Source organism: Rhinoraja longicauda, chromosome 8 (genome assembly GCF_053455715.1).
Source record: "Rhinoraja longicauda isolate Sanriku21f chromosome 8, sRhiLon1.1, whole genome shotgun sequence".
NCBI lineage: Eukaryota > Metazoa > Chordata > Chondrichthyes > Rajiformes > Arhynchobatidae > Rhinoraja > Rhinoraja longicauda.
The window spans coordinates 11,431,165-11,453,375 of NC_135960.1; the positions used below are offsets into that span (position 1 = coordinate 11,431,165).

General features: G+C 45.8%; 1 protein-coding gene across 2 annotated transcripts in view; it reads left to right on the forward strand.

Moving 5' to 3' along the window:
* epb41l5 (erythrocyte membrane protein band 4.1 like 5) overlaps positions 1 to 22,211 on the forward strand; it is a 150,014-nt gene that overhangs the window by 111,812 nt on the left and 15,991 nt on the right. The window contains exons 16-21 of one of the 2 annotated variants that reach the window (XM_078403326.1): positions 5,460 to 5,629; positions 7,950 to 8,053; positions 10,052 to 10,153; positions 12,021 to 12,082; positions 14,787 to 14,894; positions 18,564 to 18,663. In XM_078403326.1, coding sequence (XP_078259452.1) covers positions 5,460 to 5,629; positions 7,950 to 8,053; positions 10,052 to 10,153; positions 12,021 to 12,082; positions 14,787 to 14,894; positions 18,564 to 18,663 — 646 coding nt within the window. The remainder of the gene's footprint in view (positions 1 to 5,459; positions 5,630 to 7,949; positions 8,054 to 10,051; positions 10,154 to 12,020; positions 12,083 to 14,786; positions 14,895 to 18,563; positions 18,664 to 22,211) is intronic. The other variant, XM_078403327.1, reaches the window with a different exon arrangement.

The window sequence follows — 22,211 nt, forward strand, 5'->3', positions numbered from 1 at the left end:
GGTCTGGAGTCATTGAAGCATGTCAACTTGCTCTTTTTGTGCACTGGTAAATAAGTTCTTGGAAGCGTTAGGCTGTCGTACACAGATCTTGGTATTTACAATTTCCATCATTGCAATTTCCACCATTCAAGGCCACAAATATTGATCATGGCATGCTGGTGGATGGGAACCGATTGGGATGTGTACTTCCCTGGCACCTGCGAGCTGGATTATCAGGATCACATTGAAGATAGACGCAGGTGCTGGAGTAACTCAGCGGGACAGGCAGCATCTCTGTGGAGAAGGAATGGGCGACATTTCGGGTCAAGACCCTTCTTCAGACTGAGAGACGTGGGAGAGGGCAACAGGAGCTATTGCCCTCTTTCCGACTCTCAGTCTGAGGAAGGGTCTCGACCCGAAATGTCACTCATTCCGTCTCTCTAGAGATGCTGCCTGACCCGTTGAGTTGCTTCGGCATGTTGTGTCCATCTTGGGTGTAAACCAGCATCTGCAGTTCCTTCTTACACCTATTAGGATCACACTGTCAGCTCCTTGGCTGTGAGCAGTGCTTTATGTTAAGGTTTGAAGGTATGTTTGAGCTAATTTGCAATCAGTGTTTTGTCTTAAGTGTGAATGGGTTTTTGTAATGTGTCTCATTAACATAAAATCACCAGCTGGTGTGTAAAAAAACCCCCACCCTGCTGAGAGGGGGGAGGGGAGGGGAGGGGAGGGGAGGGGAGGGGAGGGGAGGGGAGGGGAGGGGAGGGTAGGGTAGGGTAGGGGAGGGTTGGGTTGGGTTGGGTTTTTTGGAGAGAGGGTTAGTTAGAGATTTGAATTGGAGAATTCAATGTTCATTCCGTTGGGTTGTAAGCTAGCCGGGTGGGTGCTGTTCCTCCACTTTGTGTATGGCCTCACGCTGGTAATAGAGGAGGCCCAGGTCAGAAAGGTCAGTGCAGGAATGGGAAGGGGAGTTAAAATGGTTAGCAACCAGTAGGCATTGGTGGACCAAGGAGCACTGGGACTGAAAGTTCTCCAGTCAAACCAAAAGCATTGAAAGCTGGAGGTCCTGCTACGTTTCCGTGATGATCAGGCCATAGAAACATAGAAAATAGGTGCAGGAGTAGGCTATTCGGCCCTTCGAGCCAGCGCTGCTATTCAATATGATCGTGGCTGATCACCCAAGATCAGTACCCCTTTCCTGCTTTTTCCCCATGATTCCGTTAGCTCTAAGAGCTAAATCTAACTCTCAAAGTGTATGTCAGAAGTGGGATCAGGCCAAGTGGAGGTCTGGACACAATATCCCTTCCAATCATTCTGGATGGGGAAGATGAGGCATCTTAAAAAGATTGGCGATTAAATAAAAAAAATTTGAATAGCGCCCATTGCAAACAGACATGTTGACTTCAGAAAGGGGAAGTTGGGAGATTACCTGCTTGTTTCCAATGGTTCGGTTCAGTCTAGTTTATTGTCACATGTACCGAGGCGCAGTGAAAAGGCATGCAATCGAGTTAGCGGGAAGATGGTGAGTTGGCATCGGAGAAAATTAACGTTCAAATTAGAGTCATACAGTCATATGGTGTGGAAACAGGCCCTTCGGCCCAACTTGCCCACACCGACCAACAGGTCCCATCTACCCTAATCCCACTTGCCTGCATTTGGCCCCTTACCCCTCTAAACCTGTCCTGTCCATGTACCTGTCTAGTTGCTTCTAATTTTCAAATTCTTGGATATTAATATTCATGGATATTAATATCTTGGATGACTTGTCCTAGGCCCAGCACATAGATGCCTTCACAAAGAAGGAGTACCAGCACCTCTACTTTCTTAGAAGTTTAAAGAGATTTGGCATGGGACATGGCGCATAGACCAGTACAGCACAGGAACAGGCCCTTCAGCCGACATGGGGACTGCCCTCTCCACTGAATGCACCTACATGAGGTGCTGCCTCAAGAAAGCGGTCTCTATCTTCATGGATCCCTGCCATCTGGGCCAAGCCCTCTTCTCACAGCTACCAGTTTCAGTTAAGTTTATTGTCACGTGTAACGAGGTACAGTGAAAAGATTTTGGTGCGTGCTATCCAGTCAGCAGAAAGACAATACATGATTACAATCGAGCCATTTACAGTGTCCTGTAAGGGAACAAGGTTTAGTGCAAGGTAAAGCCAGCAAAGTCCAATCAAGATAGACACACAAAGCTGGAATAACTCAGCGGGACAGGCAGCATCTCTGGAAAGAAGGAACGGGTGACGTTTTGGGTCGAAACCCTTCTTCAGTCATCCCAAAATGTTACCCAGAGATGCTGCCAGCATGGGTTTAGTTGAGTGTAACAGCAATGAGTTACTCCAGCTTTTTGTGTCGATCTTCGGTTCAAATCAACATCTGCAGTTACTTCCTACACAGCGTCCAATCAAGGATAGTCCGAGGGTCACCAATGAGGTAGATAGTAGTTCAACACTGCTCCCTACCATCAGGCAAGAGGGACAGAAACCTGGTGTCCCACACCGCCAGGTTCAGGAACAGCAACTTTCCTGCAACGATCAGGTTTCTGAATTACCCTGCACACCCCTAATCCTACGACAGCGACAGCAACAGACACACAATGGACCATTTTTGCACTGCCGTGGACTTGTTTTCTGATTGCGTTCTGCACGAACATCTTGTCTTTTGCAGGCTGTTTCTTTTCACTGTCCTGTATAGTTTATACACAAAGTGCTGGAGTAACTCAGTGGGTCAGGCAGCAACTCTGGAGAACACGGATAGGTGACGTTTCGGGTCGGGACTCTTGAAACCAGCGTCTGTAGTTCCCTGTGCACACACGTCATTTATATTTTGTGTGCTGTCTGAGTCAATGTGCTTGTGACGTAGCTGCAGGCAAGATTGTCATTGTACCTGCACCTCGCTATGCTTGTGCACGTGACAATAAACGAGGCTTGAGAATCATGTAAAAAATATTTTTTTTCTGTTGGTTTTTAATGGCAGTGTTTATTTTCATTGAATAAGCAAACTACATCCAGAATTGTCGTTGGTTGCTTCATTTTATTGTAATCCAGTCTCCTGTAGCTGGACAGTGGGAGCACAGGAAATTGGTATTGAACCTGGCCTCTTTCCAGTTTGTGCTCCACATTCATCTTGTACATCAAAGACGGGACATTAATTTCTTCTGTTCTTGTCTTATGTGTTACTTGGCAGCACGCGGGCACGAAGCTGTGCCCTAATGCTGGCACCACATGGCGATGATTAATATCTTGCAAACATGTTTACATTCTTTGGATTTCACACAGGGGAAAACTTTAGAGATTTTAACATCTCATTTTCTCAAATGTTGTAAAGGGTGCTGAGAGTGTGATCGTCTGCTTTCACTGAAGCAGGTAAGGATGTTCGTCCGCCCTACTCTGCAGAAATATACTAGCAAGGCGTAAGGTCATCAGATTCATCTAGTGTGGTTCACTCCGAAGATAGACAAAAAACGCTGGAGTAATTCAGCGGGGCAGGCAGCATCTCTGGAGAGAAGGCATGGGTGACGTTCTGGGTCGAGACTCTCCTTCAGACTGAGAGTCAGGGGAGAGGGAAAAGAGATATGGAAGGGCAAGGTGTGAAAAATGACAGGTCAAAGCAGATGGTGATAAAGGAAATGTAGAATGGTTCATTGTTGGCTGAGGGGAAGGTGACAAGGATGCATACAAACAGTACAATTAGACAGGAGGACATTGCAACAAGTCAGAGAACTAGGGCGGGGAGGGAAAGCAAGGGTTAATTGAAATTAGAGAAATCAAAATCATACCACTGGGGTGTAAGCTGCCCAAGCGAAATATGATTGCATAGGGTCAGAGGGTGTGAATCTGTGGAATTCTTTGCCTCAGAAGGCTGTGGAGGCAACGTCAGTGGATATATATTTAAGGCAGCGATTCTTGATTTGTACGGGTGTCAGGGTTTATGGGGAGAAGGCAGGAGAATGGGGTTAGGAGGGAGAGATAGATCAGCCATGATTGAATGGCGGAGTAGATTTGATGGGCCGAATGGCCTCTTTCTACTCCTATCACTTATAATCTTACCATGAGGTGCTGTTCCTCCAATTTGAGTTGGGCCTCACTCTAACAGTGGAGGAGGCCCGGAACAGAAAGGTCAGTATGGGAATGGGAGGGGGAACCGGGAGGGAGATTGCATAGGTGGATAACTCTTGGTTCATGGCATGATGGTGATTGGGAATGCTTTACAATGGGGCGTCTGCTACCTTTTTGTGCCGTTGATGCAACTAATAAAGTACCGAACTGCTGCCTTGCTTGTGAGGCTAACTGGTGATGGAACGTCTTTCTGTGGCTGCCTCAGATTTGTGCTTCAATCAAGTGCTATTAGCTGATGTTGAATTGATCAACTGTTTATTGGGTGTTCTTATTCTTATAAGGGATACCTCGAGCTTTTGCCAAGGATTTGAGGGAATTGCTTTCTGAACTCCCTATGTACACTCTAGTTTAGTTTAGTTTTGAGATACAGCGCGGCAACAGGCCCTTCAACCCACCGAGTCCGGCGATCCCCAACAGGCCCTTCAGCCCACCGAGACCAGCGATCCCCGTACACTAGCACGATCCTACACACTGGGGACAATTTACAATTTTTACCAAAGCCAATTAACCTTTAACCTGTACGTCTTTGGAAGGTGGGAGGAAGCCGGAGCACCCGGAGAAACCCACACGGTCATGGGGAGAGAGTGCAAACTCCATTACAAACAGCACCAGTAGTCAGGATCGAACCTGGGTCTCTGGCGCCATAAGGCAGCAACTCTACCGCTGCGCCACCATGCAACAGTTGGTCATGTTGATTCGCTGTGTTGCTATACATCAATACATCAGGAGGTCAATGAATGCAATCAAATCAATAATTCTATTTTTTGATTCAGCCTTCATTAAAAAATAGTTTGCTAAACGCTTACCGCAATCAAATTTATGTAAGATCGTACAGTGCAGAATTGTTCGTGCAATGCACAAAAACTCTCCTGACTCTTGAGGTCTGTGTTAAACGTTTATGGCAATTTTTATTTTGAAGGCGGTACACCTTTAATTGAAACTAACCCTTTGGGTACTGTGAAGGCATATTTGTTTTTTTAAATGCTGAAAATTTGAAATAAAAATTTAAAAACTCTCAAAATGGAAAAGGCTAATGACCCATAATTAGAAAACAAGTGGGTTGACCTGTTACATTTATTTGAAATGTGTATTTTGCAATGTGATTGAGCTTGGAGTTGGTCTGCCTTTCAGCAAGGTGTACAACTGTGATGCTCGTGCACTTGCTTAACGGTTCCATTCAGTATGCAAAGGGTTAAAGGAAAGAATTGTACTTGAATTAAGCTGGCTGATAAATTCATGGCTTTGGCCTCCAGAATGCTTCCTCTTGCTCACATGCATGCCAGTGCGTCTGTAAATGCAGCTTTGCCAGGGTGCCTTGAAATGTTGCCTAAACTGGGGCCGCCCATGATGTCGTTCACAGCCTACAGATTGCGGATTTGTTGGACACCAAAGAGCTGGTGGAGACTTCAGTGGATGAGGCCATTGGAGTGCCCGTTGCCATGACAGCGCCAAGAATCTCGGAAGAGTCCGTTCAAAGTTTGACCTCAGCCGAGACGTACGAGAGTGCACGTGCAAAACCGGATTCAACTGGTAAGAAGCGGCCTGGTTTATGTGGAAGTAGTGCGCCACTTACATGACAATAAGACAGTCGTTTTTAAACTTTTCGCCTGTACAACGTAACAAACTGGACTTCCCAAAATATATCACATCAAAACCACCCATTAAGTAAAATGTAAATCACTTTCATGGCGCGATATTTCTGAATGCATGTAACTGTTGTTGATGCAAGCTTTACTTGGAGAGCATTTTAATATCAAAGGGCATCTGCTCTGTTCATGGAGTGCTCTGTTGTTATACAGAAGGAGGCTTATAAAGACTTTCTGTGAAGCCAGCTTAATCTCAATGGTGAAAGTCTGTGCTTACTGCTTCAGTATTCCAAACATTTCCTTCCTGTAAATTCCCTCCCACATATGTAGGTGACCACCCACTGTTGCAAACGTATATTTACAATTAAGCGTCTTAAATATCAATTATTTAATTTCTCCTTCATGTTGCCCCACTTCTGTGTGTTTGAATTCTGAAAGCAGCCCATTGCTTCATCAGCTAAATACTCTTTGAGATCTGCATTCCTCCAATTTTTGCATCCCCAGCTTCCACGACTGCAGAAAGTGTCTCCGCCCACAACGTCACCTGTCCATGTTCTCCAGAGATGCTGCCTGGTCTGCTGAGTTACTCCAGCACTTTGTGCCCTTTTTTTTGTATCAGCCAGCATCTGCAGTTATTTGTAGGAAAGAAAACTGCAGATGCTGGTTTAAATCGAAGGTAGACACAAAATGGTGGAGTAACTTGTTGTACTTCGTGGTCCGGTATCTGTTGTACCTTTGTTGTGACTCTGGATGGACCACAAGTACAGGAGTTTAAAAGGTTATAATGCTGGAGCTTAAATCCAGGCTGTTTATTCCGTGGCCACCTGGAACCAGAGTGCCCACCCAATCACCTCATTCTCTTATATAGACATTACTACACAGGCAAACAAATTAGTCCTTGTGATACAACAAAGTAGTCCCTGCAATATCACAACATAACTCAGCGGGTCAGGCAGCATCTCTGGAGAGAAGGAATGGGTGACCCTTCTAAGGGTCTCGACCCGAAACGCCACTCATTTCTTCTCTCCAGAGATGCTGCCTGACCCTCTGCAGTTATTTGTTTCTTCCATGACTTCATCAGGGCAGCCATTCTGTACACTGCTAATGTTCCAAGTACTGAAATCTCCTACCGAAATTAGCCCAGCTCGTTACCTCTCCCCTTAAAGATGCTCTTTAAAACGTATCTCTTTGACCTGCATTTGGGTCATCTTTCATGGCTCAGTATCAAGTGCCACATTAGCACCTCAGCTTGTTTCTGCTAATCAGGCGCATTATTTTAATACAGCGTGTAATAGTTTTTCAGGCTGCCTTGATTTCGGGCCTCCAATCATTTTTGTCTTTTGGAGTACACATCTTTCTTCCCAACATGTGGATAGGCTTTTTAATGCAAGAACCTTAATACTTCAGAGAGAGACACAGAGTGCTGGAGTAACCCAGCGGGACAGGCTGCATCTCTGGAGAGAAAGGATGGGTGATGTTTCGAGTTAGGGCCCTTATTCAGGCTTCGAGGGGAAGGAACTGGAGGTAAGAAAAGGGCGGAGGGGAGGGAACTCCAGCACTTTGTGTCCATCTTCGGTATATACCAGCATCTGCACATTATTTTCTACACAATGAATTGTGTTGTGTAAATTCTATGCAGATTTGTATAAATGAATTTTTTACTAAAAATATATCGTTTTCACTCATTTATGAAAAACAATAAAGATATCAATAATTAACAGCAATTTGTTGCCAGAGATTCCTCAGGAATAGAGGGTGGTTGTTGTTAACTGGTTGGATATATCATGTGTAGGAAGGAACTGCAGATGCTGGTTTAAACCGATAGACACAAAATGCTGGAGTAACTCATCGGGACAGGCAGCATCTCTGGATAGAAGGAATGGGTGACGTTTCGGGTCGAGACCCTTCTTCAGATTGAAGTTACTCCAGCTTTTTGTGTCTATCTCTGGATTTGTCATGTATTTGATGGTAAATGCCAAAATACAAAGATGGGCGATATTTATTGAGTAGGAAAATGACTGCAGATGCTGGTACAAATCGAAGGTATCACAAAATGCTGGAGTAACTCAGCAGGTCAGGCAGCATCTGGGAGAGAAGGAATGGGTGACGTTTCTGAAGAAGGGTCTCGACCCGAAACATCACCCATTCCTTCTCTCCCAGATGCTGCCTGACCTGCTGAGTTACTCCAGCATTTTGTGATACCTGCGATATTTATTGATGTCAGTGCCAATTCCTCACAGCCTTTGCTTTGGTTCATGTTTCAGCACTGGATGAAGTGGTGGCAAGACTGAAGCAACTCCAGATAGAGAGCAGTCCCGTGGCTGTGAGAAGGCCTGAGATGAGCTTTACTGCAAACACCAGTAGCCAGGTAAGAATGAGCACTTGAACGGGTTACCAATATCAAACATCCTTGACCTTGGCCTACATTTATTGTTTCACAAATTCACAAGTAGTAGGAGTAGAATTAAGCCATTCGAGTCCATTCTGCCATTCAATCATGGTTGATCTCTGCCTCCTAATCCCATTTTCCTGCTTTCTCCCCATAACCCTTGACACCCGTTCTGATCAAGTATTTGTCTATCTCTGCCTTAAAGATATCCACTAACTGCCTCCACAGCCCTCTGTGGCAATGAATTCCACAGATGAACTACTCCCTGACTAAAGAAGTTCCTCCTCGCCTCCTTTCCAAAAGAGTGCCCTTTAATTCTGAATTTGTTTATCTGTGGTTGTCTATGAACTAAAGAACTAGTTATTGGTTTATCAAGCCATCAAGTGCAAAGTGATAGACACAAAATGCTGGAATAACTCAGCGGGACAGGCAGCATCACTGGAGAGAAGGAATGGGTGACGTTCTGGGCCGAGACCCTTCCTCAGACTGGGAGCCAGGGGGGGAGGGAAACTAGAGAAATGAAAAGGCAGCTGGAACAAATGAATGATTGGTATGCAAAAGGACAAATCAAAGCCAGCCAGTGCTCTCTCGAGGGGTTGGAGATAAAGTCCATTTTGTAAGGGGTTGGGGGGGGGGGGGGCGGGGAGGGGGTTTTACGGTGGTGAGCCTGGTCCGTGTGATGGACTGGGCTACATCCATGACTTTCTGAGATTTCTTGTGATCTTGGGTAGTTTAGTTTAGAGATAGAGCATGGAAACATGCCCTTCGGCCGAACAAATGTGCCAACCAGCGACCCCTAATTCTATCCTACACCCGCAGGACAATTTACAGAAGCCAATGAACCTTTCCATATCTAGGGCAGCACAGTGGCGAGGCGGTAGAGTTGTTGCCTTACAGCGCCAGGGACCCGGGTCCGACCCTGACTATGGGTGCTGTCAGTACGGAGTTCGTGCGTTCTCCCTTTGAACGCGTGGGTTTCCTCCCACATCCCAAAGGCATACAGGTTTGTAGGTTAATTGGCTTCGGTAAAAAAAATTATTGTCCCGAGCGTGTAGTAGGATAGTGCTAGAGTACGGAGAGATCGCTGGTCAGCGCAAACTAGGTGGGCCGAAGTCTCTTAAGCCTAAGGTAAAGTCTAAAACCTACCAACTGCACATCTTTGGCATGTGGGAGGAAACCAGAGCATCCAGAGAAATCCCAGGGAGAACATACAAACTCCTTATAGACAGCACCCGAGGTCAGGATCGAACTGGGGTCGAGCGAGGCAGCAACTCTGTCAGATGCGCCACTGTGGTGCTCAATTGTTACTATCCCAAATTGGAATTCCTACATTAAAGTCCTAAGGAATAGAAGTAGAATTAGGCCGTTTGGCCCATCAAGTCTGCTCCGCCATTCAATCATGGCTAATCTACCTCTCCCTCCTAACCCTATTAGATGTTATGGGGAGTCTAATCAGGAATCTATCTATCTCTGCCTTAAAAATATCTACTGATGGCCTCCACAGCCTTCTGTGGCAAAGAATTCCACAGATTCACCACCCTCTAAAGAAATTTCGCCTCATCTCCTTCCTAAAAGAACGCCCTTTCATTCTGAGGCTATGACCTCTAGTCCTAGACTCTCCCACTAGTGGACACGTCCTCTCCACATCCACTCTATCCAAACCTTTCACTATTCTGTACGTTTCAATGAGGTCCCCCCTCCCCGCCTCATTCTTCTAAACTCCAGCGAGTACAGGCCCAGTGCCGACAAATGCTCATCATTGGGGTTAACCTACTCATTCCTGGGATCATTCTTGTAAAATGCTTTGTCCAAACGTATTGGGCTGCATAACGGCACTGGGGAAGACGCGCTACCTATTGAATGTTTCTTTGGTTAAGGGTTTGAGGGAGATCATTGCACCGTTGACTTGATTGCTGTTCAGACAAGTGCATTTGAGGGAGGACCTTCTGACTGAAGATGTTTTCCTTTTCACGGCAGGAAGAGATTGTGAAACCGTGGGACTTTTGCCTGAAGAGTGCCGCAGATAACAGTTGCGCTGGGCTTCCTGAAGATGCGAAAGGCAACATTTTGAAAGCACAGGTAGAATCTTCTGCGAGGCTTTTTAATTAAATGTTTGGGCTGCTGGAAAAATGACAATTTTTAAATGGGAAAAGTCTAAGCAGAGAACAGGGATTCAACACAGAAGAATCAACACTCTATTCCTTTGGGAGCAGGAGGATGAGGGGGATGATCTTGTAGAGGTGTATAAAATCGTGAGAGGAATAGATCGGGTAGATGCACAGAATCTCTTGCCCAGAGCAGGGGAATCGAGGACCAGAGGACATAGTTTCAAGGTGTAGGGGAAAAGATTTAATAGGAATCTGAGGGGTTACTTTTTCGCACAATGGGTGGTGGATGTATGGAACAAGCTGCCAGAGGAGGTAGTTGAGGCTGGGACTATCCTAACATTTAAGAAACAGTTAGACAGGTACATGGATAGGACAGGTTTGGAGGGATATGGACCAAGCGCAGGCAGGTGGGACTAGTGTAGCTGGGACATTGTTGGCCAGTGTGGGCAGGTTGGGCCAAAGGGCCTGTTTCCACACTATTTCACTCTATGACTCTGTTCCTTCTGAAAAAATCCTTCCTAGTTTTAAACTGATGGTAGATCAATTACTATTATTGACATGTTATTAATGTTACTGATTTTTACCTCATAAATAAATGTGCAGGACAGTGGTAGAGTTGTTGCCTAACAGTCCCGGGTTCGATCCTAACTATAGGCGCTGTCAGTACGGAGTTTGCTCGTTCTTCCTGTGACCGTTTGGGTTTTCCCGGGTGCTCCAGGCTCCAGCTTCCTCCCACACTCCAAAGATGTACGGGTTTGTTGGTTATGTGCCTTCTCTAAATTGTCCCTAGTATATAGGATAAGACCTCTTATACAGTGTTTGCAAGAGGCGATGTTTTTGGTAAACAGGCGGAGTCTATGTTTGCCGAGTTCCTTTATTTTCTTTAAATCTTTCTTTATAACATTCCAGGTTATAATGCTATAACATTATAGCATACAGGTGATCGCTGGTCAGCACGGACTCGGTGGGCTGAAAGTAAATAATAAATATGATGCAGAGATTCTCCAATGTCCATGAAATGGTCTTAACTTATGAGGCTGATAAGGCATTGAGAGTAGGTGCTGGGTGTGGCGAATTGGTAGTATTCTTGCTACTGAGTCAGAAGGTTGTGAGTTCAAGTCCCACTCCAAGGAGGTAACCCTTAAATTCTTTGAGAGATTGACAAGTTAAGAGTCGAGAACCAAGGGTCATGGTCTCCAAATGAGCAGAAGGCCACTGAGGGTTGAAATGGAACAAAATCTTCATGCATTCTGCAGGGCTGGGGAAGTTATGTTGTAATTTCATTCCAAACTGAGGTAGATTGAATCTTGTATGTTGGAGGAAATAAGGAATATTAAGGCAGGAAAATGATATTTGAAATACAACATCAGTCGAGTGACATAAGTCAGATCAAAACCTTCTTAAACCTTTTGGTTCAGAGATACAGCGTTGAAACAGGCCCTTCGGCCCACCGAGTCCGCACTGAATATCGATCCCCGAGCACTAACACTATCCCACACACATTAGGAACTATTTTAAATTTATAACAAGCCAATTAACCTACAAACCTGTATGTCTTTGGAGTGTGGGAGGAACCCGATGATCTCCGAGAAAACCCACGCGGTCGCGGGGAGAACGTACAAACTCTGTGCAGACAGCACCCTTAGTCGGGATCGAACCCGGGTCTATGACACTGTAAGCGCTGCAAGGCAGCAATTCGCACTGTGCTGCCCTGGTGATAATATGAGAGTATGCAATAATATTAGAATTTAAGTTATAAAATAACCTGTTAATAACTGACTTGTAATCTGGATTCTGCTACTGGATTTGTTGTGAAAGAGTTTTGTTTTCTTTTACAGGTGGTTCAAAATGATGCTGGAATGAATGGTAACAATTCTAATCCATTTGACACAGAATTCAGGTGAGATGCAGACTAGAACTTTTTAAATGGAGAAGGTTCTTTTTAGTCAAAATGTAGTTTCCAAACAATATATTTTCTGTGCCCTTGCCTGTCTCTAGAAACATGACTACACCGCAGGTATATTTTCACAGTCCATTGGGAGGCTGCTAATATTACAGTCACAACTCCAACCAAGACAAGGTTTATTATAGACACAGATGGACACAAAATGCTGTAGACATTAGATAGACACAAAATGCTGGAATAGCTCAGCGGGACAGGCAGCATCTCTGGATAAGGGTCTTGACCCGAAACGTCACCCATTCTATCCAGAGATGCTACCTGTCCCGCTGAGTTACTCCAGCATTTTGTGTCTACCTTTGGTGTAAACCAGCATCTGCAGTTCCTTCCTACACAAGGTTTGTTAGAAGATTATTTGTCTGTGTGCAGTTTAAGCCGGCACCCACCACATTCTGACTCTGCACATTCTCTCAAACTCTGACCCCTTTAGAAGGCGGCCATAAACAGGTGTATTTGATAACCAACATCTGTTTACTGCTGTTGATAAATATACCCCAGCAAAGGGCAGGTGTATGAAACCCAGCAGCTCATAGAAACAATACCCCGGTGCTCAAAACCTACCCCTATCTGTGGAAGCAATATCGTCGCGCTGTGGTCTCATGCTAAACTTGAAGGACTGATTTATTCCATTGCTCTGCTGGGCATTTTCCATTACAATATCAAGTTTCCATTCTAATGTTCGGTAGTCCTGTTAATACCTAGCAAGATGAAAATTATGTGGTAGCTCTGTGTGATGGGATGTGCCTTGGCAGGTTTAGTGTTTTTTTTGTTTAATTTGCCTGTCGTATAGCTGAAATCTCATTGTTCAGCCCCAAATTGTTCAAGAGAATGCAAGAAGTATGTCTTCAATTAAAACCTGACAGGGTCTCGACCTGAAACGTCACCCATTCCTTCTCTCCAGAGATGTTGACTGTCCCACTGAGTTACTCCAGCATTTTGTGTCTATCTTCAATTAAGGTTTGAGCATGTTTCAGGTTAAACTATCACTGAATATTATTAGATGTACGAAGGAACTGCAGATGCTGGTTTACACTGAGGATAGACACAAAATGCTGGAGTAACTCAGCGGGCCAGGCAGCATCTCTGGAGAAAAGGAATGTTTTGGGTCAAGACCCTTCTTCAGACGAATGTTTTGTTCAATATTTGATATATTCATCGGCTAATTGTTTATTGTAGTGTAGTTAATTGCAACATGAGGACATGTCACAGTTGTACAAAACATTGGTGAGGCCACATTTGGAGTATTGTGTTTAGTTTTGGTCAACATGTGTGTAGGAAAGATGTTGCCAAGTTGGAAATGGTGCACAGAAGATTTACGTGGATGTTGCCAGGACTCGAGGGCGTGAGCTATAGGAAGAGCTTGAGCAGGTTATACCTTGGAAGACAAGAGGATGAGATGTGATGTTATAGAGGTATACAAGATCAAGAGAGGAATAGATCAGGTGAATGCACAGTCTTTTGCTCAGAGTAGGGCAATCGGGAATCAGAGGACATAGGTTTAAGGTGAGGGAGGGAAAGATTTAATAGGAACCTCATGGATAACTTTTGTACACAAAATGTGGTGGGTATATGGAACAAGCTGCCGGAGGAGGGAGTTGAGGTAGGAACTATGATAACATTTAAGAGACAATTGGACGGGTACATGGATAGGACAGTTTAGATAGTTGTGGGCTAATCGTGGCCAGGTGGGACTAGTGCAGATGGGGCATGTTGGTCGGTGTGGACAAGTTGGGCCGAAGGGCCTGTTTCCACGCTGTATGACTCTGACTCGTGGCAATTCACTGATCAACTAGCCTTCAAAACGCACATGTTTTTTGAGAATCTGAGGCAGCCAACAGAGGGTAGTAATCAGGAGAGTCCAAAAAGGGGAATTCAGAGGGCACTGCTGAGCAGGGTGAGTGATGACAATAGACAATAGACAATAGGTGCAGGAGGAGGCCATTCGGCCCTTTGAGCCAGCACCGCCATTCAATGTGATCATGGCTGATCATTCTCAATCAGTACCCCGTTCCTGCCTTCTCCCCATACCCCCTGACTCCGCTATCCTTAAGAGCTCTATCCAGCTCTCTCTTGAATGCATTCAGAGAATTGGCCTCCACTGCCTTCTGAGGCAGAGAATTCCACAGATTCACAACTCTCTGACTGAAAAAGTTTTTCCTCATCTCAGTTCTAAATGGCCAACCCCTTATTCTTAAACTGTGGCCCCTTGTTCTGGACTCCCCCAACATTGGGAACATGTTTCCTGCCTCTAACGTGTCCAACCCCTTAATAATCTTATACGTTTCGATAAGATCTCCTCTCATCCTTCCAAAACTGCACACAGTACTCCAGGTGCGGTCTCACTAGGGCCCTGTACAACTGCAGAAGGACCTCTTTGCTCCTATACTCGTGAGAGTGGGGAATGCACCAGCACTGGATGGGCTGAGGGTGACACTGTTGATTCATGTTGTGGAGAGGTTGGCAAAGGATATGGAGAAGGTGGAGCGTAAAGGAAGATCAAGGAATGACTTGAGTGAAATGTAAATGCCAACATGGACTGTTTGGACATGTACATTCTTGGGCATACTGTGACTGTGAGTGGACTCCTGTGCATTTTTGACAGCAGTATAATAAATCACGATGATCCCATTTTTCCCGTTTCAAGCAGGAGCTTGGGAGTCACAGACACCGACATATTTCCGAGCAGAATTCTCAACTGGCCAGGAGCTGGAGACCTATGGAGAAACATGCCAGCCTATGGCCCCTTCACCTCGTAAGTCCCTTTAGGATGTTAACTGCAAAAACAGTATTGGAAAGCAAGCCAATATCACCCGCCCGAACAATCCGGCTTTTCCACCGCTTGGTCCATAGCCCGCAGCTCACCGACAAACTACCTGGGCATAGATAGATGGTATAGCATTTGCAGCAGGCCATTTGGCCCAACTCTTCCATTCTGGCACTTATATGCAACCCATGTGAATGTAGAATGCAGATATTTGGTTAGGTGCAGGCATGAGAATAAAATCAATTCTGCTGTACAACCTTTCCAATATAGATGGCAATTCGCACAGCTCCTCAGCTCCCTGACTCCTGAAGTGGTTGCAACTTCTTTAGTTTTTTTTGGTTTAGTTTAATTTAGAGATACAGCATGGAAATAGGCCCTTCGGCCCACTGAGGCCGTGCCGACCAGCGATCCCCGCACACTAACACCATCCTACACACACACACACACACACGAGGGACAATTTACGATTATTCCGAGCCAATTAACCGACAAACCTGTACATCTTTGGAGTATGGGAGGAAAGCGGAGATCCCAGAGAAAACCCACGCAGGTCACGGGGGAGAACGTATAGACAAGCGCCCTTAGTCAGGATCGAACCCGGGTCTCTGGTACCAGTAAGGCAGCAACTCTACCGCTGCGCCACCGTGCCTCATGAATCATAATTCAAACTCTTGGGTTATAATTCACTCTCTTGAATTATAACCCGCAACTCGAAATAAAAATCCAGTCTGTGTGTCTCATCCACCTGGCGTCACAGTTCAGGGTGTCAACAGGTGGAAAGGGAAACTTCAATAAAGGGAGCAGGAGGTTGCTTATTAGTTTGCAGCCCGATATTAGCAGACTCCTTCTAATCTGCATTTAAATTACAACCTCACCCCGTGTTGAAATGAACAGCAAAAAGCAAGACACCCGGTTTTAATGTATGACTTAAACCTGACACCATGAGCAAATTCCTACCAAATCATACGCGATCCTATATTTAAGATTAAATAATACTGCTTGATACCCATCAGTTTGAAGCTGACAGAAACGTATTCTTGTTGAAAGTTAAACAGTAATAACCAGGGTGTGATAACAGAAATACAGCTTTATACCACATTTCATTGGCACTTACTAAACGACCTTTGCATATAAATAATATTTTAAGATGAGAGGACTTTGCTAGTCATGTTTTACATTCTGAAATGCAGAGCAAATCCAGGCATGAGCTGGCTAGGTTGGCTTTGTAACTCAATCTGCCAGCTGCTGTGCGAGTGATGACAGTTCATAGAAGGGCCACGAAGACAGGGCTTGCAAATAAGTCACAGTGAAATTCTTTGCGTGCATACCAAAGGTATACAAATAGCCGCCACATAGAGGGCGCGTGCAAAGTTACAAAGTACCCCATCATCAGGTTCCCCCTTGTTCTCCCCCTCCCCCTCTTCCTCCCCGTCTCTCACAGTGGTCCCCCCCACGCCGGGTCCTCCATTGTTCTTCCCCCCTCACGGCAGTCCTCCCATGCTGGGTCCTCCATTGTTCATTGTTCTTCCCCCTCCCCCACGGCGGTTCTGCAATATGATTTGCTGGTGTCGGCGCGGACCCGGTGGGCCAAAGCGCCTGTTTCCGCGCTGTATGTCTAAAGTCTAAAAGTGTGTGATGTCTGCCTGCAATTTGCCCCTTCTCCCGATGGGAGAGGGAAGAAGAGGGAGTGGACAGGGTGCGACTTATCCTTGATTATGCTGCTGGCCTCCTGAGATAATATAATGGGGAGGTTAATAGTGTAGGAATTGCTTAGTCCAGTTGTGAAGTAGATTATTCTCCTTTATCTGGATCTCGGCTGACTCTTCACCATATTCCTATCTTTAAGTTAGATTGTTGGCTTGGATGAAGTGGATTTTATCTGCGGCATGGATTGCTAAGGATGATGGGGAAGGAAACTGAACTTTAATCTGATGGTCCATCTAAATGTGGACTTTTCAATGAGAAAGGCCAATTATTTATTGGTTTTAGTTTATTGGTTCAGTTTAGTTTATGGTCACGTGTACCGAGGTAGACAATAGACAATAGGTGCAGGAGTAGGCCATTCAGCCCTTTGAGCCAGCACCACCATTCAATGTGATCATGGCTGATCATTCTCAATCAGTACACCGTCCCTGCCTTCTCCCCATACCCCCTGATTCTGCTATCCTCAAGAGATCTATCTAGCTCTCTCTTGAATGCAGTGAAAGCATTCGTTGCATGCTAACCAGAAAGCAGAAAGACAATACATGATTACATTCAAGCCATCCACACAGTGCAGATACATGATAAAGGGAATAACATTTGGTGTGAAATAAAGTCCAGTGAGGTCTGATTAGAGATAGTCCAAGGGTCTCCAATGAGGTACATACAAGACCTCTCTCGGGATGATGATAAGATGGTTCAGTTGCCTGATAGCAGCTGGGGAGAAACTGTCCCTGAATCTGGAGCTGTGCGTTTTCACACTTCTGTTCCTCTTGCCTGATGAGAGAGGGGAGGAGAAGGGGTGAGACTCATCAAAAATTGTCCGAGGTACAGCAAAATGCTTTTGCATGCCATCCAAATAACTCGGAAAATACTATACACGAGTCCAACCAAGCCGTTCACAAGTGCAACAAGTAGTGCAAAGGGAAAATTAACAGAGTGCAAAATATAGTTTACAGCATTGTAGAATTCCAGAGAAAAAGTGCAATGTCTACATTGAGGTGGTTGGAAGATTGGGACTACACCCTAGCTATGTTCAGTAGTCTGACAACAGAGGAGGATAGACTCAAAATGCTGAAGTAACACAACGAGTCAGGCAGCATCTCTGGAGAAAAGGAATAGATAACGTTTTGGGTCGAGAATCTTTACCTATTCCTTTTCTCCAGAAATGCTGCCCGACCCATTGGGTTACTCCAGCGTTTTGTGTCTATTGACGGGGTAAACCAGCATCTGCTGTTCCTTCCTACACAAGAGAGGGGAAGAATGTGATCCTGAGTCTGTGTTGTGGTCCCAAAGAATCGAGCACGGGTCACTATTTACTCTCCTCTCCCCATTTAGAGTCATAGAGTGATACAGCGTGGAAACAGGCCCTTCAGCCCAACTTGCCCACACCGGCCAACATGTCCCAGCTCCACTAGTCCCATCTGCCTGCGTTTGGTCCATATCCCTCCAAACTTGTCCTATCCATGCACCTGTCTAACTGTTTCTTAAATGTTGGGATGGTCCCAGCCACAACTACCTCCTCTGGCAGCTTGTGTATCATATATATATATACAGCCGGAAACAGGCCTTTTCGGCCCACCAAGTCCGTGCCGCCCAGCGATCCCCGTACACTAACACTATCCTACACCCACTAGGGACAATTTTTACATTTACCCAGCCAATTAACCTACATACCTGTACGTCTTTGGACGTAGGAAAATAACTGCAGATGCTGGTACAAATCGAAGGTATCACAAAATGCTGGAGTAACTCAGCAGGTCAGGCAGCATCTCTGGACTTGTTCCATACACCCACCACCCTTTGTGTGAAAACGTTACCCCTCGGATTCCTATTAAATCTTTTCCCCTTCCTTGAACCTATATCCTCTGGTCCTCGATTCCCCCACTCTGGCAGGAGATTCTGTGCACCTACCCGATCTATTCCCCTCATGATTTTATACAATCTTCTTCATAGCGATGATCTACATGAGGAGGATACGGGTCCAAACTGTGACGTTCCAACCACTCCTGCTTTCGCAACAACCGAATCAGCCAGTGAGTTTCCTGCTCTAAAGGTAAGACAAACTTTCATTTCTATAGTATTTCTTATCTTCAAGAGAGGGGAAGAACGTATTCCTGAGTCTGGAAGGTGTTGTGGTTCCAAAGTTCTGCTGTGAATGGCTCTGTAGAAGCCAATGTGAATACAGGAAGACCCCTGATATACTTTTGGTGAGCACGGTGGCACAGCGGCAGAGCTGGAGCCTCACAGCGCCAGAGACCCGTGTTCGATCCTGACTACGGGTGCTGTCTGTACGGAGTTTGTACATTCTCCCCGTGACCTGTGTGGGTTTTCTCCGGGAGCCCCAGATTCCACCCGCACTCCAGAGATACAGGTTTGTAGACTAGTTGGCTTGGTATAAATATAAATTGTCCCTAGTATGTAGGATAGTGCGAGTGTACGAGGATCATAGAAACATAGAAACATAGAAAATTGGTGCAGGAGTAGGCCATTCGGCCCTTCGAGCCTGCACCGCCATTCAATATGATCATGGCTGATCATCCAGCTCAGTAACCTGTACCTGCCTTCTCTCCATACCCCCTGATCCCTTTAGCAAAAAGGGCCAAATCTAACTCCCTCTTAAATATAGCCAATGAACTGGCCTCAACTACCTTCTGTGGCAGAGAATTCCACAGACTCACCACTCTCTGTGTGAAGAAATGTTTTCTCATCTCGGTCCTAAAAGACTTCCCCCTTATCTTTAAGCTGTGACCCCTGGTTCTGGACTTCCCCAACATCGGGAACAATCTTCCCGCATCTAGCCTCTCCAACCCCTTAAGAATTTTATATGTTTCTATAAGATCCCCCCTCAGTCTTCTAAATTCCAGCGAGTACAAGCCTAGTCTATCCAGTCTTTCTTCATATGAAAGTCCCGCCATCCCAGGGATCAATCCAGTGAACCTTCTCTGTACTCCCTCTAAGGCTAGAATGTCTTTCCTCAGATTAGGAGACCAAAACTGCACACAATACTCCAGAAACTGGTCAGTGCGGACTAACTAAACTAAAAGATCCAGCTATGGTTCTCTGGGCATCTCCAACCATCTGACCAACAGGCTCCAGCGGCTTAATAACTTAATTGGAGGAGTTCCCTACTGGTTCGGCATCCTCTGCTTCATCACCAGGGGGCAGTAGAAGCCAGTGAAATATTAACATTTTATTTTCAGTGCATGAGGCAGACTAACGTATTTGGCAACAAACCCATTGCAAAGAAAACATCTCAAATTTTAAATTGTTCGCGGCATGTGATCGTTACTGGCAAGTCCAGCATTTACCATAAGACACGGGAGCAGAATTAGGCCATTCGGCCCATCGAGTCAACTCCGCCATTTGATCATGGCTGATCTATTTTTTCCCTTTCAACCCCACTCTTACTAATAAAGAACCTGTTAACCCAGAGTTTAGAAGGAGTGAGGGAGAATCTCATTGAAACTTGCCGAATAGTGAAAGGCCTGAATAGAGTAGATGTGGAGAGGATGTTTCCACTAGTGGGAGAGTCTAGGACCAGAGGCCATAGCCTCAGAATAAAAGGACGTACCTTTAGAAAGGAGATGAGGAAGGTGGTGAATCTGTGGAATTCATTGCCACAGAAGGCAATCGATATTATTAAGGCGGAGATTGTTTATTTCTTGATTAGTCTGTGTGTCAGGGGTTATGGGGAGAAGGCTGGAGAATGGGGTTGAGAAGGAAAGAGAGATCAGCCATGGTTGAATGGCCGAGTAGACTTGATGGGCCGAATGGCCTAATTCTGCTCCTAGAACTTATCAAACATGAGGAAGAATTTCTTTAGTCAGAGGGTGGTGAATCTGTGGAATTCATTGCCATCTCTTTCCCTAATTGCCCTTGAAAGTGCATGTTGAGCCAGCACATTGAACAAAAACAGTCTACTTCATGGAGACACTCCCACTACGTTGCCAAGGTGTGAGTTCAGTGTTTGCAATTAGCAGAAAGGAATAACAATACATTCCCAAGTCGGAAGGGCTGACACCGAAGATAGATGCAAAATGCTGGAGTAACTCAGCGGGACAGGCAGCATCTCTGGAGTGAATGAATGGGTGACTAGAGATATGGAAGGGTACAAGGAGAGGTGTGAAAAGGACAGATCAAAGCAGATGCTGCACAAGGAGATACAATGGTTCATTGATGGCTGGTGGGAAGGTGGCAACGAGATGAACAAACAGTCAATGTTGGATCCTGTGGGAATTCTCCAGATCCCTGGTGTTTCCAGTGAGAAGGTTAACGAAGAGATGGCTAACAACTCTGGTCCGACATAATTACTCGATGATTTTTCACATCAAGTCAAGTCAAGTCAAGTCAAGTCAAATTTATTTGTCACATACACATACTCGATGTGCAGTGAAATGAAAGTGGCAATGCCTGCAGGTTGTGCACAAAAAGAATTACAGTTACAGCATATAAATAAAGTTAATAAGTTACTAAACATAGCACAAAAAGTGTCGACAAAAATTTAGTCTCTGGGGTTATAAAAGTTGACAGTCCTGATGGCCTGTGGGAAGAAGCTCCGTCTCATCCTCTCCGTTTTCACAGCGTGACAGCGGAGGTGTTTGCCTGATCGTAGCATCTGGAACAGTCCGTTACTGGGGTGGCAGGGGTCCCTCATGATCTTGCTTGCTCTGGATCTGCACCTCCTGATGTATAGGTCCTGCAGGGGGACGAGTGTAGTTCCCATGGTGCGTTCTGCCGAACGCACTACTCTCTGCAGGGCCATCCTGTCCTGGGCAGAGCTGTTCCCAAACCAGACTGTAATGTTGCCGGACAGGATGCTCTCTACAGCCCCAGAGTAGAAGCAATGAAGGATCCTCAGCGACACTCTGAATTTCCTCAGTTGTCTAAGGTGGTAAAGGCGCTGCTTAGCCTTACCCACCAGTGCGGCAATGTGCGTTGCCCACGTCAGATCCTCTGCGATGCGGACTCCCAAGTATTTGAAACTGCTCACCCTATCCACAATAGACCCATTTATCTCGAGTGGCGTGTACGTCCTTGGATGTTTAGCCCTTCTGAAGTCCACAATCAGCTCCTTTGTTTTAGTGACATTCAAGAGGAGGCTATTGTCCTGACACCAGAGTGCCAGATCGGCCACCTCCTCCTGGTAGGCCTTCTCGTCGTTGTTGGAGATCCGGCCCACCACCACAGTGTCATCAGCAAACTTGATGATGGAGTTTGAGCTGAACCTGGCCCCACAGTCATGTGTGTACAGGGAGTAGAGTAGGGGGCTAAGGACGCAGGCCTGGGGGGATCCTATGTTCAGGGTGAGGGAGCTAGATGTGTGTTCCCCCATCCTGACCACTTGGGGCCTGGCTGTGAGAAAGTCCAGGACCCAGGCACACAGAGGGGTGCTAAGCCCCAGTTCCAGCAGCTTCTCAACCAGTCTGCTGGGGACTATTGTGTTGAATGCTGAACTAAAGTCAATGAACAGCATCCTCACATAGCCCCCCTGGCTGTCCAGATGAGAGAGAGCGGTGTGTAGAACCTGGGAGACCGCATCATCCGTGGACCTGTTCGGACGGTATGCGAACTGTAGTGGGTCCATGTTGCGAGGAAGGAGGG